Raw genomic sequence first — 19,412 nt, 5'->3', positions numbered from 1 at the left:
ATCTTGCCCTTGGTCTTGCCTTTTCTCGTTGCAGAACGGAACCCAGCACCAGTCTCTCTTCCCGCACCTTCCGGGCCACTCCGGAAGTGGCTACCCCACGCCGGACGTGCGGGCTTCGCACCTGCACAGCCGCCACTCTCAGCCCCCCACGCACCAGCCGCACTCGCATCAGCCACTGCCGCCGCAGCAGTCTTCGTCCCGCAAATTCGACCACCTGCCCAACATATGACGCCTGGGACCTGGGACGTTGTACCACTCTGTCCCTAAGTCCTTCACCGGATGGTCATGGAAGTAACCCCCTTGGCGGGGCTTGACAGTGCCACCGTACGGGCCACCGTACGAGGGAAAAGACTGCTGACGAATACATGTGCGCGTGTGTATGCGAGCCAAGTTGAAGAACTTATCAACAAATGTGGCGGACTGCTTTGCACAAACTTGGGTTGGAGTTGTTCCGCGTAGTTGTGTAGCACACTGAACACAACAGTTCCAATGGTGCACCAGATCCTCATTAAATCATTCTTGTATCGTAACCAACCACAATTGATGCAAACAGTCATGTCTGCGGCAACATGCAGAAATGACTGCCGGAAGAGCCATGGAAAGAAGTAGAGCTGCTAATTTCTTCCGAGCCCGACGAGACACCTCAGTAACGTGTGGCCCCAATGACGAAAAAAATTTAGTTCGAACTCTCCTCCGACAGGTATTGTGCTAAATAAAAAAATGATAATGCACATATCTTACCTGCCCATATTCATAAGCTGGTCGCCTAATCCCAAACATACAGCCTGAAAGAACGTAATCCCTTCTTTCTTCCGACGGTGCTGTGCTGACGCCCTGCCTCAAGAAAAGAACTTATAATGCGCTAAGCGCAAAGGGGCGACAAATGAACGAGCACAGCATTTGCTAGGTTTTAAATTTACTGCGCAAAAATGAAGTACGAGAGAGCCAGCAAACCAAACAGGCTCTGGGTATTGTCATTGTTTTAATACGTGCTGTGTTTATGTGCAACGTCGCACCAATAAACGCCAGTTGAATGAGAACAGCGCCTGTGTGGGTAGCTTTTCTTCTCTATCTTGTTTGTCCCCTGTGAGTTCGAGAACCAAGTCGCCCAAGCGCCGACGGTGACAATTTACTAGGTCATCATCCGACTCTGCACCGAATATATTGCTAACCAGTTCTTGCGTATTGTATTAACGATGTTGTATCGCCTTGTATAATCAGGCGTTTACAGTTTCATTGTTCGCGCTCGTAAGTATTTAATTGCTGCGAACCGTGTATACGCAATTCTGACGACCTGATTGTGAGACGTCATATGGCTGTAATACACGCACAAGTAAAAGGAGCGGGGCATTGAATTGGGCACACAACGCCGTGGTTATGCGCTGGCCTGATGGTAGGCCTAGCTTTACGCTAGGAGGTTTGACGTTGGTAACTGGCACCCAAAGCTTTGCGCACAATGTTACGAACCTTGATAGCACAGCCTTATGCGTAACCTTAGGGCCAGCAAATGTCGAAGGCGAATATGCGTTTAAGAAGGGTGATTGGCAAGACAATATTTCAGAGTATTGGGGGGCAGGCGAAGTTACAAAGGAAAAAAATTCACGCATCTCCACGAAGTGAATCATGACGAGTGGGCGAAGCACTGGGGATTGTTCTTACTGCTTACTCCAACTTACTGCGGCTAAAACGCGCTAAAGAGTGCTTACTGCTGCCAAAACTATTTACAATCCAATCCAATTCAATTTAATCCAATTGAATCCATTTCAATATAATCCTAATCCAAATCCAGTTCAATCCAATCCAATGCTCCTCGCCCATGCGCGGCACGGCTCTCCAGGAGCACCCCCTTTCTCTTTCTCTCTCTAAGCTCTTGTGAACCTTTTATTTTGTTCTCGTTAACCCTTTGGGAACCTTTTGTTCACAGATGTTTCGATTTACACGGTGCTGTGCATCTCGTTCTCTCTCTCCTGCTCTCTCTCTCTTTCTCTATCTCTTTTTCTAACCTTTTGTTAACGTTTTATTTTGTTCTTGTTCACCTTTTGGAAACCTTGTGTTCACAGATGTTTCCATTTGCAGGGTGATGTGCGTATCTCTCTCTCTCTATCTATGTCTCTCTCCCTCCCCCCCTCTCTCTCTCTCTCTAACTTTTTGTGAACCTTTTGTTTTGTTCTTGTTAACCTTTTGTGAACCTTTTGTTGACAGATGTTTCGGTTTACACGGTGCTGTGCCGTCAGCACGGACGCCGGACGGACAAGCCTCGGCCTGAAGGTGTTTCGCCCCTAAAAAGGACGAAAGACGTATTAATGAAGACCTACCTTAGAATTAGCAGAACTTTCCACGCATTGGTATGATCTCGCGGGAAAATCCATTCAGGTCACTCTTTACAAAAAGAACATGCTGCACTTTTATTGTCAGCTAACTAACTGTGTTCACTTCCAGCACGCAGGCTGTCAGGTTACTGTACCCATTGAGCTCCAACCCCTACCAAATCACACTAACACATCACGTGGCGTCACAACGACCGAGTCGAACGACACCAACGAAGACAAACTGCAATGGATACGCTGCGAGCAAGCAGATGTACTAGCAGCTCAGCGTATTGGCAAAACCAACCAGGCCGTTTTGACTTTTGACTCCCCAACACCACCTCAAGTAGTGAAATACTACATGGCAATCGTCAAAGTGGCTGCGTATCAACCCAAGCGGATGGTGTGCTTTAGCAGCCACACGGTTAGTGATATGTCTAAATAATGCCCACGAAGACCTGTCTGCGAAAAATGCGGCTGAATACACGACGAGACATTGCCTTGCGAGCGTACGCTCTTTTGCGCCGCATGCAAGAAAAATGGCCACCTGGCTGTCGACCCAAAATATCCCAATCGAACATCTATTCCTCCAAGACCTACTTCGCGTGTCCAGGAAGGCATTATGTGGGCGGACCGCGTTGTTGGACGCACCAGCCCCGCACAGATGAGGCAGCGCCGCTTTCTTGCCCAGCAATGGAAGGTTCGACGCCACCAAACACGAGCGAACTTGTCAATCAAGACGTTTTAAGAAAGCTCGACTACCTGCGAAGAGAGCTGAAACAGTTGCGCGAGGAGAACCGACAGCTCAAAGTATACCTCATCTCCGCGCGGAAGGGGTTGCCAGCGTTGCGCATTGCAGCAGCATATCCTCCAAAAATAGTAGGCCTTTGGGGATGCTACGGCTGCAGCCTATTCTCGGCGCAGCCGTAGCATTAGTCGCAAACGCACCCCCAACTCCCAAACACCTTCTGAAGCACAGGAATTCATGCACGTTCTCAAATTCATCCGAGCCGACCTCCAGCAGAAACACCGTGAACGTCTCGCGGACATGTGTGCTCACTGTCCTATACGCCACGCAGACTGCATCCTTGGTCGAGTACATTACTAAATATCTGCCAGGTCTACCTGCGCAGGAGGGCAACCAACCAGCAAGAAAGGTAACAGTACGCGATACGACTGGAGACTGAAGCAATCACTAAGAGCTTTGCAGTGCAACTGCCGCAGCTATTTTCAAGCACGGCCTACTCTCGCCGCTCGTGTCTGCCAAATTTTACTGTTTCTTATTTCCCTTCAACAAACCTACGCTCCCTCATCTCTTTGAGGATACACTACCTACACAGAACCAGCCATTACTCACGTTAGCAAAAAGAGTTTACCTTCTCAGCCACTGATAATCGAAGGAGCAGTACTTATTTATTTATTTATTTATTTATTTAGGAATACTGCAGGCCAATTCTTTGGCCCTGGCAGGAGGGGCATTACATAAACAATGACAAACAGTAATAATTCAAAAGGTATCACAGTGGACTACGCTAGTACAATGGGCAGACATAATGCCAAAACAAAAACAGGTAACAGAATTATCGCCAACACTGAGAGCATAAGAGCGTAAACTTGATAAAATGCAGAACACAAAACGCACAAACCATAACATAATAAACCAAGATGAAAAAAGAAAACAGCATAAAATGTAATAGCACCTTAATAACCACAAAATAGCATGCACCGCCAGAACTACGGTTTCTACAGATCACTAAAGAAGCGTTCCAACTCTTGTAAAAAATTGTTGGAATTGACAACATTTGGTGGCAAGTCATTCCATTCACTCACCGTTCTGGGAAAGAAACTATACTTATATGAATTAGTCTTCGCAAAAATAGGGGTTAGGGCATGTTTAGCAGTGTGCCTTGTTTTTCGTGTCAGAGCAGGTTGGATAAGATTCGTCTCGTTTAGAGCAATTTTTCCTGAAAGAAACTTGCTAAGTAAAAGCAGCCGGCTTATTTTCCTGCGTGTTTCCAATGTAGCAATGTTATTATCTTTCATAATCGATGACGGCGAATCTGTCCTTTTGTGTTTGCCAAAAATAAATCTAACGGCCTTCCTCTGTACGCGTTCAAGTTTTAATATATCCTTCTTAACATGTGGGTCCCATAGTGCCGACGCGTATTCTAACTTGGACCTCACACACGCATTGTACGCTAAAAGCGGAACACTTGAAGTGGCATTTTTAAGTTTCCTCTTAAGAAAACATAATTTTTGAAAAGCTGACACGCAGATTTCAGAAATGTGCACCCCCCACGATAGATTACTGGTTAGTGTTACCCCTAGGTATTTATATTTATCAACCTCTTTAATAGTGCTGCTGTTAAGCTGGTAACTGCAAACACTCGGGATTTTTTTTCTTGTTACACGCAGAAGGACAGTTTTTTCACCATTCAGGGCCATGCCCCACCTCACACACCAGTCCTGAATTGCCACAACAGTTGCCTGTAGAGACGCATGGTCGCTTTCGGTCTCGATTGTTTTAAAAACAACACAGTCATCGGCAAATAATCTTATTGAAACATCATGTGGAATCACTTCTGCTAAATCATTGATATAAATTAAAAACAATAAAGGTCCTAATACACTGCCCTGTGGGACCCCGGAGGTGACAGTAAGCATACTAGAAGAAACATTTTGCACTTGTACGAATTGTTTTCTGTTTTTAAGGTATGCGGAAATCAACCTAATAATACAGGAAGGAAGACCAATGCTCTCCAACTTGTATAACAATTTTCCATGCGGTACCTTGTCGAAGGCCTTACAAAAATCCATAAACAAAACATCAACTTGGCCAGCCTTGTCAAGAACACTGAACAAATCATGTAACGTTGATATGAGCTGGGTAATAGTGGACATACCTTGCCTAAACCCGTGTTGGTAAACTGACAACACCTTATGTTCAACAAGAAATTCTCGTATGTATTTAGCAATCACATGCTCTAACATTTTGCAGCATTGGCTGGTCATGGAAACCGGGCGGTAGTTATCAGGCAGAAGCCGGCTGCCCTTCTTATGTATAGGAACTACACGTGCGTTACGCCAGTCATCTGGAATCTCACCCGTTGCCAGTGACAAATTAAATAATTCCGTTAAAAACCAAGACAGTTGTTCAGCATATCGCCTCAAAAACTGGTTTGGGAGGCCGTCCGGACCCGCGGCTTTCCGTATATCAATGCTTAAAATCATCGCCAAAACACCTTCTCGCGTTACCGTAATGACCTGTGACATGTCCGATGCGCTGGTTCCGGGCTCATATTCTTCACGTTCCGAAAAAACACTGTGAAAGTAACGATTAAAGCTTTCCGCTATGCTAAAAGCATCAGTCGAAGCAACTCCCTCAACATTCAATTTGGACAGTTCAGTTTTACTGTTGCCTAAGTAGCGCCAGAATTTTGATGGATCGTTTTTTATAAACTCTGCTAGAGTGTTGTTAAAAAATGTATTTCTTGCTTCTCTAACCTTCGTTAACAAAGCGCCCTTAAGGATACTGAACTGCTCCGATTCTGTTTTACGTTTTTTCCTCAACCGCTTGATTTTGCGTTTAGTTTGGATTATTTCTCTGGTAATCCACGGGTTTTGATGACGCTGGCGGAACGTTTTTGTTGGCACAAAGTTTTCGATGCAATACTGAACAACATTATAAAAAAGCTGCCATCCTGTCGCAACATTACTGATAGGCCCGCAAAGGTTAGCATCCAGGTAGTCTATTATTGCAACATCATCTGCTCGGACGAAGTCCTTGATAGTTTTCATTACAGAAGTATTTTTCCTTTCAACAGTACTGTTGTTCCATGAGTAAAAAATTAACTTGTGATCTGAAATACCATTTTCAACTGACAGAGTTCCACTCCCAAAAAATTCACTGAGAAACAAAAGATCTAGAACCGAATTTTCTCTTGTGTTTGCCGTCACTACTTGTTCTAGGTTAAGCGAAAGCATAATGTCCAATATAGTGTCTCCGTGGGTCGAACAGCCATAGCTAAGCCTCTGCCAATCAATAAAAGGCAAATTAAAATCACCGGTTATTATTACATTCTTTTCTTGAAATTTTAGTGCGTGATCGTACAATTGGTTCAGGTACGAGGAATCGGACTCCGGAGGGCGATAAACAGCGCCTAGAACGAACGTAATGCCAAAAAGCGCAACTCTCAAGAACAAGCTTTCATGGTTATCAATTTGGTCAAGAACTTGTACGTCAACACCTTTTCGTGCCACTACAGCTACGCCACCGCCACGGGAGCCTCTATCTCGTCTGTGCAACTGATATCGTCTGTGCAACTCGTCTGTGCAACTGGTTCGTTCAGATCTTGGATGCCGCCGTGTCAATGTTCCAAGGCAGTGTTCTAAGGATGACAAGGTCGTCATTGTGCCCATTCGGCTCCTGGACGGCAAAGATCTGATTGCGGCGTCGGTTTACTACCGTGCGGTTAGTGTTGGAACCAGTTATACCGAACAAGCTTATGCTTGTTCGGTATAACTGGTTCTAACATCTGGTGTCTCAGTTTCCTCGAGCTCCTCTGCTTATAGGTGGTGACTTCAACGCCCACAGCACAACTTGGGGTTGGAGACCATGGTTGACGATTGTGTGCTTCAACGAACGACCCTACTCTAGTTATCCGCTTTGGCCTCCATCCTTCCCAGTGGAACACCTCCCCGTGATCTCAGCATTCAATGTCACGGCATCGTTCACGTACGGGCACCCTACTGCAAACGTGGGGTAGTGATCATTTCACCATTCTCCCTACATTGCATGGTTAACGCTTTCGCACGCGCCAATGGCTCACACGCACGGAATAGGGGGCTTTCCGCGGTTATCGCAGGTCCGATAACCCTTTCGACGCTCGTCAATAGGCCTCCTGCGCTAGAGTTTTGGCGACATGCAGCGCCTCTAGTGGCCGACGCCTCTGGGTAGTGCAAAAGCAGACGACCCTCGCCGCCCTCCATGTGTTTTCAATTACAAGCCAGAGTGATTGTAGGTTGTATTTAGTTTAATCGCTCTGTGGCGCGTTTAAATGACTGCGTTTAAATAAAATAGCCCTTAAAGTACTTGCTGAGGCTAAACAAAATGTCCGCTAAAACAAGCCGATTTATCGGCTTTCTTTTGAGCGAGCTGTCGCGGTCGTTGCGGCGTCGCACAGTATCGCCAGGTCGGCCGGGTGTTCGAACTTCCTGACGACCATTACCGTTTCGTGACGACCCTTACCGTTGCGTCTTCTTGCGTGCGGTCGACAAAGTAAAATTCACGAGTAGCATAAACACGGAACGTTGCTGGTAACTGCAAAAGGTTGCTTCAGCGGGAGCATGCAAGCGAACGCAACAATTGCGCAGCCGACTCAACTGACACTGCTGGCCTGGCACCGCCTTGAAAACGAGTGAAAATTTTGTTTTGTATTTGCGCAAACTAAATGATTCCTGCGTAATGTTTTACGCCGTACGATTTACGAACGGCAGGGTACATATATACTAGCGAGTAGGTGAAGCAATAGCGTCAAATAAACAAATTAAGCGCTATTAAAGGACGCGAAACAAACACCAAATCGCACGCCCGCTGCCTGCAAAGATGTGTACTTCTATATTTGCATACCATAACAGCCGCATACACGGCGCCCGGCCCCGCATATTTACATACGATCATCACTGACTCTGTTGGTTATCCTCTAGTGCAGGGGTCGTCGCTAACAATCTGTGCGCCGACACGCCAGTTTTGTCCTCAAATGGAGTTAGGCAGCGAGACTAGAACATAAAATTGGTCGCTTCCAGTTGAATTGTCCCCCATCTTCACACTTCACCAGATTATTGTCAAATATTATTGGCCATTCGCTATTTCTTTTTTTTTTTTTGCGTTCATAGCCCCCCTCCTCCTCCCACCCGATTTGCCGTCCAGCCCTCCGCCGTGTCGGCTGCATGAAACTCGGGCCTACAATTCAAAGCGTTGCTGACATTCATTCTAGCCTATTAAAGGGGTCCTGAAATACCTTCCGCCGATGCATGAATATACATGTAACCAAATAAAGCAATGTATTAGCAATCTCCTCCAGCAAGAATTTTGTTAAAGCGATGAGTATTAGCTGAGAAATCGTAAATCAAAAACCGCGCATTATCGTCGCGCCGCGTTTCCTCCTCCTTTCTACTCATTCTTCGCTGTTGACGGCGCGCGAGCACTCCCTCCCATGATGCTGCGCTCCTCAGCGGTGACGTACTTCCGCTATTGCGCTCCTCCGACTGCCATCTGCTACGAGCAAGCTTTGTTGGCACCATGAATCCCGCACTCAACTCAAGGCTGGAAAAGCGAAAGAAAAATCTGGCCGCATGTGTGCGGCGGCCTGGCCTTGCCCTTTCGCGGTGTTCGTTGGTGCAGTTGCTATCGGCGGCACGTGACTTTTTATCGGCGGCGAACTCACAGTCGTACGGGGAAGATCGTGCGCTCGTTCCCTTTGATGCACCGACACTGTTTAATTAAAAAGTGCCGTATCAGATGTGGCCCCGCTGGTGCCGGCTCTTATTTTGCGGCGGTCGTAATTCCTGCCGGCGGCATGTGAAAATGACATTTTAAACCGATACAGAACCCGCGCACAAAACCCTTCAATCATGTGACCAGTGCAGCTTGGGGCGACGCGTGATGGAGAGCGGCAACGTTGGCAAAACATGCTCCACCGCGGCTCTGAGCTTTCTAGCGCTGGAGCGAGCGCCACTTCTTTGAAAATCTCAAACATCGGTTGCCTTGGTAACAACGCACAAACCACTGTAGAACTCAGTTACGGTTGCTTGTTCCCGGTTCAGCTCGGGGCCCCACCTCGCGACATGTGGGCACTGCAGGCGTACCACCCACTCCCATTGGGAAGTGCGAGATGCGTTTGACATTACAGGAGGCGATGGTGTGTGTGTGTGGTGGACGCCTTTGTTTCGCGATGCAATGCGACGTTGTGCTTCTGCGGGTGGATAGTGCTTCCCATGATCTGGATTATCTTTCTCGAGCGACGTACGACTCAACTTCGCACGGGGTATGTGCAGTGTGCGTGGCTAAAAGCCATCTCGGCTTGTGCGCCGGAGTTAAGTGACTTGTTCGTCCCCGCAAACCGCGCGCGAGGTGAGTGCCGAATTTACGACGGGCAGGAGAGGCAACCAATCGCCGGTCGATCGCAGTTCAGACTTGCAACGCATGTTGTGGCGTTGTGTTCGTTCGAAACCCATCTCTGGATTGTTTTGAAGTAGAATAAAATGTATGCGTCAAACCCGGGCATTCGGCTCAGGGCGTTCTCTGCGATTGCACGAAAGAAGTGCCACGGTGCTTCAACGCTTTATTTATGGAACGTACTCAGGTAAGAGAATATCCATGTCGTGTTATGGCCGTGTTGCATTTAATACAAACGGTTAAACGTTTGTTTACACTTGTTTCGTTTGTCGTAAAATGTCCAAGCACTCCGGCACTCCGCCGGCAGATCAGCCGGCGAGCCGACGCTGAGCAGACGACTCATCTCTTTGCCGGAAGTGCGTGAAAAAGCCGCCCAATAGCAGGATGTCTAGCTCATGACGAACATCTGGGAATCTATGATGTAGACATGTGAAGATGGCGGCGTCCAAACACGAAGGAAAGGGTGAGAAAAAAGCGACAAACTTTGCAACAAAAGTGTGAGCTTTCCGCTGCGCGTAAAAGAGTAATACTTGGCACAGATGACGTTGACGACCCAACCTAACGATTGCGCTAGTTCATTTAGTGTGCTCAAAACGCCTTTTAGGGCCCCTTAAAGTGCGAACTGGGAATATATAATGCAAGAGCGTAATTAAGTAAAGTGAGAGCAAACAAGGAAAGCGAGCGGCCTTTCAGTTCACCCGACCACCTTGTTTTACCGCCACTAATTTCGGAATCGCAGAACAGATTTCACGCTTCTGACGCTCGCTGCATTTTGTCACTGAGACATGCAACAAAACAGCAAGCTGACGCTGCACCATGTATTCGTAACGGCGACGGCAACAAGCACTGTTTAATGAAAGTACACGCATAGTGCGCAGGTACGCAAAAGAGCGGCGCACCGCAGCAGGCGAGCGAGCGGTCCACCGGACTCGCTGGTTTTTTAAAGCGCGATCATCGCCGATTGCGTCCCTCTTATTTTTTGACCAGCTGTTGTTAAAAGTCCTTGTCATCTAGAGTATGAGTTTAAACTAGACGTTTCACTTCAAATGGTCATTGAACCTGCGAGTGGGAGAGCGCCGTCACCGTCCCGGCGCTTTCGTCGGCGCTGTAAACGTATTTAGGGCTGCAAAGCTTTTTTTCCCTAATGCCAAGTTGATCGCCGGAAGAGACCGCACTCGTCGGGGATGGGCTGGTGACCATGTCGCAAAACAATGGGTAACATCGAGCTGGTTTTGATTCTGTCAACACGGGATCCTATGGGACCCGCGCAGCTTTGTACTACCCGGAAGTACTGCCTGAAAGCCGCTTGCGCAGCGCCCCCTGGGCAGCGCAGGAGGCCTATAGGCCTATAGTTTTGGCGACATGCAGCGCTCCGAGCGGCCGACGCCTCTGGGTAGTACAAAAGCAGACGACCGTCGCCGCCCTCCATGTGTTTTCAATTACAAGCCAGAGTGAAAGTTGTTTGTGGCGCTTTGTGGCGTGTTTAAATGACTGCATACTGTATGAAATAGCCCTGAGGGTAGCTGCAGAGGCTAAACAAAATAATATCCGCTAAAAGAAGCCGATTTGTCGGCTTTCTTTTGAGCGAGCTGTCGCTGTGGTCGCGGCGTGGGGCAGTATCGCCAGGTCGGGTGGTTTGACTGTTTGACGAGAGTTAGAGTTTTTTTCTTCTTGCCTGCGGTCGACAAAGGAAAGTTCACGATTAGCATAAACACGGAACGCTGCTCATCTTACATCCTGAGGTAACTGCAAAAGGTTGCTTCATCGGGAGCATGCAAGCGAACGCAAGAATTCGCAGCCGACTCAGCTGACACTGGGGGCCTGGCACCGCCTTTGAAACGAGTGGAAATTTTGTTTCGTATTTTCGCAAACTAAATGATTCTTGCGTGACGTTTTACGCCGCACGATTTACGAACGGCAGGGTACATGTATACTAGCGAGAAGGTGGGGCAATAACGCCAAATAAACAAATTAGGCGCTATTAAGGACGCAAAACACGCACCAAATCACAGGCCCGCTGCCTGCAGAGATGTGTACTTCTATAACATCACATAACACGGCATAGCCGCATACACGGCGCGGGGCCCCGAATATTTATATACGATCATCACTGGCTGTGTTGGTTTTCTACTGCAGGGGTCGCCGAATCTGAACGCCGACACGACAGTTTTGACTTCAAAGGGAGTTAGAAAGCGAGACAAGAACAGAGAATTGGCATCCTCCAGTTGAATTTCCCCCCCCCTCCCCCCCATTTTCACACTTCGCCAGATTATTGTCAAATATTATTAGAAATTCGCTGAATTTTTTCTCTTTGCCTTCAAAGCCCCCCTCCTGCCCCCCCCCCCCCCTTCCCGATTTGCCGTCCAGCCCTCCGCCGTGTCGGCTGCATGGAACTCGGCCGTTGCTGACCCTCATTCTTGGCTATTAAGTGTGAACTGGGAATTCATGCTGCAAGAGCATAATTAAGTAAAGTGAGAGCAAACAAGGAAAGCGAGCGGCCTCTTAGTTCGCCCGACCACTTTGTTTTACGGCCACTAATTTCGGAATCCCAAAACAGATTTCACGCTTCTGACGGTCGCGGCATTTTGTCACTGAGACACGCAACAAAACGGCAAGCTAACGCTGCACCATGTATTCGTAACGGCGACGCAAACGAGCACTGTTTAATGAAAGTGCACGCATAGTGTGCAGGTACGCAAAAGAGCGGCGCACCGCAGCAGGCGAGCCTGCGGTCCGCCCGACTCGCTGGCTTTTTAAAGCGCGATCATCGCCTATTGCGTCACTCTTCTTTTTTGATCGGCTGTTTTTTAGAAGTCTTTGTCACCTAGAGCATTAGTTTAAGCTAGAAATTTTATTTAAAATTGAACTTCGTACGACCATCGATCGGTGAACCTGCGAGTAGCAGACGCCGTCACGGTACCGGCACTTTCGTCGGCGCTGTAAACGTGTTTAGCGCTGCAAAGCTTTTTCCCGTAATGCCAACTTGATCGCTGGAATAGATCGGACGCGTCCGGGATGAGCTGGTGACCACGTCGCAAAATAATCGATAGCGTCGAGCTCATTTTGCTTCTGTCAACACGGGATCCTATGGGACCCGCGCAGCTTTGTACTACCCGGAAGTACTGCCTGAAAGCCGCTTGCGCAGCGCCCCCTGGGCAGCGCAGGAGGCCTATACCATTCAAACGGCTCGAGATAGTGCTCTTGTAGGTATTGAATGCGGCTCCTGAACACAAGCCCTCGACGATGACATGGCCAGCCTATAGAAAGGACTGAAAGGACTCTCACTGCCCGTTATGCCCACAAGGGGAAACACCATTCAGACCTTGCAAAGCTACGGCGCCAGTACAAGTTGATCAGGGAATACCAACGAGTACTATCAACTGAGCACTGGCACAGCCTCTGCGACACGCTAGGGCAGCAAAGAGGCCCGTATAAATTGTGAGGTCTTTATCGGACCCTTTCTAATAAATGGAAAGAGAAATCTTCTCTGTTTGCCTCGCTCACCTTCAAACATTCACCAACCATGGCAGAGCATCAGCTCATCACGACTTCCTTCCTTCACGCTTCCCTCCATCAGCATCCGTCATTACCAGTAATCACCACCCAGCTCCCTCCGCGGACCTTGACTCGCTCTTTACTCTTGCCGAACTTCAGGCTGCGCTCTTCCACGGCAAACAACACCGGCCCCGCGACAAGATGGCACCACGAGGCAACCCCTCAGAAATCTAGATGACTCCGCCATTGCCGCACTCTTGGACCTTGTTAAGTATTACTGGGCCACGGGCGAAGTTCCAGAACTCAAACTTACGCTCATTATTGCGATACAAAAACCGAACAAAGATTCCACTAACATCTGTAATTTTCAACCGATCTCCTTAAACCCGGTGCTCTATAAACTCATAGAACGCCACATTAAAATTACACCATCTTCCCGTAGGGGAACCCTGAGTAGTATGAGAACCAGGCATTGTCGAAGTGCCCATTAGTCTTCAGTTCGTCGTTTCCGTGAGGTTGAGGTACGTAGCTACCGTTATATTTACCGTTTGGTTTCCATGGTAGCTACCACACTTTTCACTTACCGGGACTACGAAATGGGAAATTGCGTTCACCCCATGGCTATTTCGGATACTACTCAGGGTTCCCCTACAGGAAGATGGTGTGATTTTATTGGAGGGGGGGGGTGTTAGAGTGGAGAGGCATTAAAAAGAGGGAGAGAGACGTTGTACGTGGCATGAGTTTGTCTTTTTTTAGGCATTATCATCATCATGTTCAACGTCAGTGACGTCCAGCTGTGGTTGGCGTTCCGCTTTGATTATGACCGCCTTATGGTCTGTGAAATGTAAAGTCAAGGGCTGTTGTAGTCGACGAACCCTAAAGTTGCTGGAGATGAGGTCGATGCACGTTCCCCGGATGGTTGTGGGCTGCTTGTAATCACGGCCCGCCGAGACTCCCCGACGCACGCCGCTGCCGACGACGATGAAACTTCGGAGGCGCGTGAAGCTTGCTCGTCTCGTGCCGGCCCACGAAGATACCGGCAACACTGTCGCTCCAGGACCCATAGTAGGGTAAGACACCACTGGGCGTACAGCTAGTAGAGCATGCGCAGTGGGTGTGTGGACGGCGCAAAAACAACGACAACGACAAGGGAGGGACATAGCCCCGACCATAAGATGCTTCGCATCTAATGACCGCCTTCAGCATCATCTCTAGTATGCTTCACGGTGGTTCTATTCGGCCCAGACTGGCTTTCGTGCAAATCTGAGTACCCATGACTGTCTTTCGCTGCTACGCCGAGTCTGCAGCCATTACGTCTTTGTTTTGGCACATGTGTTTTCAAAATAGGTAAAAATGGTCCCCAACACCTGCAGAATGTGTTATCAAGAGCCCAGGGAAAATGGTCGCAACGCACGGATTCGCGGGTTTTGTTGTATCTGAAAACGGCACGGCGTTCAGCAGCGACAGCTAGGCTTACTTCCTAGTTCGCAAGGGACTTCGTAGAACTTTCGTCCCTTCATATCACCCTGCTTCGACCGGCGCCGCCGAACGTGTTGTAGGAACCATCGCGACCAAGCTTAAAAAAGCGTAAGCGAGGGATTTCCAGACCAGCATTCACCGCATCCTTCTTCCCAAGGGATGAGGAAGCGCTCGTTGACAGGGTCGACACCCTCTGAGCTGAGCATGGGGTGAAAATTTGAACAGCGCTCTACCGGTCGCATCTGCACTTGAGAACAGATGTGGAGTTTAAAATGCACAAGGAAAAAAAGAAAAAATTCCCCCGCATTTCCCCGAGGGGGAGAATGTGAAAGTGCGAATGCACGGTTGTCGGCCTGCTTGCGGCGCTTGCGCTCGGCCCCCGCAGCCCACCGCCTCGCCGCCTTCTTTTCCATCTCTTCCATCGGGTTTGTAGTATCACGTGTACACCACGCAGTTATCAAGCCGCTATAACGCCGCTGAGTCGCCAACGCACGCCGCTGACGACGTAGTTTGAATGCGTTAAAGATATAAGGCGCGTTACTAGCACTGATATCAGCGTCGCGTCCGTGGCTTAGTCGGTAGAGCGTCGCGCTGCAGCCGCAAAGTCCTCGGACCGAAACCTGGCGCCGGATGCTGTTTTTTTTTATATAGAGAGGAGGACTGCGGACGCCGCCGCCGCCGCCGACGCCGCCGCCGGCGGTGGAAGGTTTGGGGTCGCTTATAAAGTGCATTCGCACTTAAAACTTCGTTGCTACAAGAATGCTCCAACGAGTCATATGCCTTCGCCTTTACAGGTTGTGTTCTCACGAATCCTTCGTCTAGGCCGTGCTTGGGTTTCTGGAACTCTCAGAAAATCTGCAATCTCATCTTTGATTGAGCTGGAGCTACAATACTTTGGAACATACACGGGCACCACGTTTGACCGGTGATCGCTCCCGGCGTTGTTTCCGACGATGAGGAGTCGCTGGCAATCACACTCGAAGCTCGCGACAGCGGCCAGACTGGCGGCCGAGGCAACCCAAACCGGATCGTTTGTTTTCGTCGACGACTCAGCCGCCGATCAACGTTCTCTGGCCGAGTCCCGCTTCAATACGAATGGTGCCATGCAGCAAAGCTGAACCGCAAGCAGGGGCGGACCACCATCTTTAACGCTCGGGCCGACCGCGGAAAACCGTCATCAACTACGGAAACTGAAGAAGTGAAAACTAGCTCCCCACGGGGTCCACTCATCAAAGGGGGCTGGAGTGTTACATTACAAAGTGTTACAAAGAGCAGCTGCCAGCAAGCGGCAACCTTAGCCCGCCACTGCAACGGCTGCATGGACCAATGGCAAGGGAAAGGGTGATCTTCTAAAATATTAAATGTTCCCTTGATTTTTGGCGGGAAGCCATTCGTATTTATGCCATCCTTCGCTTCAGTTCCTTTTTCGTAGCGCTCTGTGCTGCCGCTAATGCGGGCGCCTTTGTCACCCCCCTGCATTCTGGCGTTTCTCCGAGACGACCATTACAACTCTAAACAGGAAACTTGCATGCATGGGATTCCAATATAGTTGCCCTACACACACTCTCCCATCGATGGGGAAATGAAAATGTTGACCGTTATTTAAAAGCAGCCAACTTCGAATGTGTCCCAAAACCTTTAATATATTTTCAGATACGTTGATCATTTTTCCTAAAATTCGTCTAATAATTTATCAATTTAAACTCTTTGAAATACCAGGGTTTTTTCATAATGTTTAAGGAGGGAAATGTTTGAGAATATTTTGATATACGCCGTGCGCGCTTGGCTGAAAGTGCTTAGCAAACCACTTAACGTTGTTTAAAAGTTGTGTTTTAGACACAACCGGTGCTTTTTATTCTTTTTGTTCGGCGTTGTTAGCATTGTGGAACGTGTCTCAAGTGTGGTGGAATGAAGGTAACAACAACAAAATATCCGTTATTGTTTTTTTTTCTATTAAAAAAACCATTAGGTCGGACACGTGCCTCATCATCTAGGCAAGGTGTGCTATTTTGTTGCATGACATCCCGCCAAGAATTGGCAGTAAACAAGCCCGCGTATTTTTTTCCATCTGCGCGGTTTCCACTGCATTTAAGTGCCTTTAGAGCCTATTACTCTCAAAAGTAAAGCGCTCTCAAAGGTAAGTCAAGAAAAGAGGTATCCGAAATTTTATACAAGATGCAGAAAAGGCCACCCCAAAGAGCTTGGCCACAGCGCACAAGTGGAAGGCCAGCGACGTCATTTTTGCGAAGAATGCAAAGGCATGTGACCGTGGTATTCCGCCTGAACTTACATTTTAAAATTATGAACGACATTTCCAAGCGATGACAAGACGAAGAATTCCACGCAAGAATGCTGGTTACGAATTTATAATTTGCGGTGGGACATGCCTCAAAAACAGCTTGTGCAGTTAGGAATTTAGCAAAAATTGAACTCCTGACGTGGATGTGAAAAGGCGGACGAAAAAAGAGCAGTACGTTTCAAAAAGACAAATAACAAACTAACACTGGCGTAGAAAGCAAGAAATACATCTCGTCACGCGCGTGTCCGCGAAACAAGCACCAGGCAATTTTCCACCCACTGATGTACCAGATACGGGCGATTAACACACTGGACACAAAAATATACATGCAAAGACAAAGACACTACAAACTCTGTTGCCAGTTGAAATATCTTAAGCCGAGAGAAACACACACAGAAACAAGCACCCAATTCAGCACTACACTGACAAAAAGAACGTAATAATTGCCCAAACGTCGACCCTAATATTACTGAACAACAAAAATGTGTGCATGGATAAGCGATTGGAAAAGTGATCTGCCGAACCAATTCGAATGCGCGCGCAATAATTTCGTTATTAATGACGATAGACTTTCTTGGGCTACTTAAACCGAGATATTTTAGTCTGTCTGTCTGTCTGTCCGTCTATCTGTCTGCGACTGGATTCAGCCACCCGGCCAAAGTAAAATGCACACTGCGCAGCAGTTTTATATACTCACTGCCATATGTGAGCGTCTAAGCCCGGTTTATATGTTCATACTTGTCAACTTTGCTGAACATGAACAAGACATTACGCAACTATGGGACCTAAACTTAATACACAAAGGATATATACAGTGTTCCTTTATTTTAAAAAAATTCATGGATGCATAGTTTTTCGATAACAAATGATAATCTACATCTACTGCAGAAAACCACCGCCTGCTGTTGTCCGCGCCACCTCCTGGCGGCATATGAGCAATCACGCGGCAGCAGCTACGAAAGGTTCCACTAGCTCGGTTCACGTTCTGTTTGGAACGCACGTCAACCACGGCAACGCGGTTCTATAAACATTGAAGTCGGCCACCTCAATTCACGCGCGTCTCCGCCGTACTGCAGCGCTGGAATCTACGAATCCGGGCTGTAGCAGTGTAACGCGGTAAATTCAAATCGCCTTGAGCAAACCTTTAGTGTGTTTACCTTGGGATGAGCGCGACAGAACAGGAACAGCACGAGAGGTGAGCGAGAAAGCAAAGGGGGGCATTTCCTTGGCAAATGTGTACAAAGACTAGCGTCGTTTGACGGCATTTGCAACGAAAGGAGCAGATACGCTGCCAATTTTTTCATGCGTGCTCTCCAAGTACCGCAATTTCAGTCTTCGTGGTGTCCAGCTGCAACTGCAGAACAAATACGCTCTGCTTTACTAGGATGGTAGGCTCTTTTGTTAGGGCAGGATGGTGCCGGCACCGTTCCGAATGCAGGTTCTGAAGAAGGGCCAGAAAGACGGATGTTTGAAAACATCCGACGCAATGAAAATGCCTGGAATAAATTATGCCTGGGTTGCTAGGAAATATTGCTGGGAAAATTTTCTTTTACCTTTCAGATGTAACTTCCGCTGGCACGGTTAAGCCCGTGAACTATTTAAAAAAAACACTAACCTTTTTACCTTGCTTTCCCCCTCGGAAGGTCAGTTTTCACAGTAAATTCGACCTGAGCGGACGTGGAATGGCTGTTTTGTAGGGCATCCTCGATAATAAGAGCGAAGCAAAATTAGGTGTCAAATATCTGTTCTTCGCTGCTCGTGTTTGCCAAGCCGGCGCAAAAGTACAAGGCGGTTGTTTTCTTTAATGGTTTGTTTCTGGAACCGGCCATTGAGGGCGCTGCCATTTAGACTTCGTCTCTTGAGCACCTATTTAGCGCATACCCCATTGTTACGAAATTTGGATTAAAAATATGAAAATAAACCTTTTTTCTTCTTCTTTCTATTCTCTTTCTTTCTTCTTGCAACACTTGCGACATTTGTTAGAGCACATAAAGACCACGACGACACCTAAGCCTATTTATGGGTTAGTGATTGTCAAAGCACTAGTAGCCAGTGGCCGAAAGTGACCTTTTTATTATCATTTTTATTCAAAATCTTGACGACTTTCCTTTCGGTCAATATCCATCGGACCACAGCCGTGTTCACGTCGCCCAGAGAAGATGACTTTTGTGGGAAGCGCACATTGCTACTCCGCTGAACGCTACTCCGGTATGCTCAAATTATCATGCACGCGTCAGAGCATGCTTTGACTAAGTCCACGACCAGAACGCATTCTGTAGGCCCACATTTATTGAGCTAGAGCCGTGGTGAAAAAGTGTGAACGAAATGCCCATTTGAAAATGAAAAATAGTGACGCGAATAGTGTACAAATAAATGCATTCTTCCTGCAGTTATTAAAACAAGAAAAAGATCATTTCTGCGCATTTGTTCCCTTGAATACCCTGACACCAAAGTCCTGTGTTACCATGAATACCCCGACACCAGTGTCGCGAGTACATGAAACGCCTGAACTTGTGCAAATGTGCAACTTCTGCAATGAAACTGCGCAACGCTTTATAAATGTCGTTGCATGCTGACTTCCCACGTTATTCTGAAGTTTGAGCAGCCACCATCAATACTAAGAACCGACAAGAAACTTTGGAATCTCGTTTGGACA

General features: G+C 47.8%; 1 protein-coding gene across 3 annotated transcripts in view; it reads left to right on the top strand.

Moving 5' to 3' along the window:
• Positions 1 to 1,022, top strand: part of LOC144164198 (cyclin-dependent kinase-like 4) — a 184,836-nt gene extending 183,814 nt beyond the window's left edge. For all 3 annotated transcript variants that reach the window (XM_077694710.1, XM_077694709.1, XM_077694711.1), the window contains one exon: positions 35 to 1,022. In XM_077694710.1, coding sequence (XP_077550836.1) covers positions 35 to 229 — 195 coding nt within the window. In that variant the 3' untranslated portion in view covers positions 230 to 1,022. The remainder of the gene's footprint in view (positions 1 to 34) is intronic.
• Positions 1,023 to 19,412: the final 18,390 nt, after the last annotated feature.

The sequence above is a fragment of the Haemaphysalis longicornis genome, unplaced genomic scaffold, assembly GCF_048455015.1.
Source record: "Haemaphysalis longicornis isolate Haplotype H1 unplaced genomic scaffold, Haemaphysalis longicornis Haplotype H1 scaffold_13, whole genome shotgun sequence".
Taxonomy (NCBI): domain Eukaryota; kingdom Metazoa; phylum Arthropoda; class Arachnida; order Ixodida; family Ixodidae; genus Haemaphysalis; species Haemaphysalis longicornis.
The sequence above is the reverse complement of the archived record's forward strand: the minus strand, read 5'-3'. Positions and strand labels throughout refer to the sequence as shown.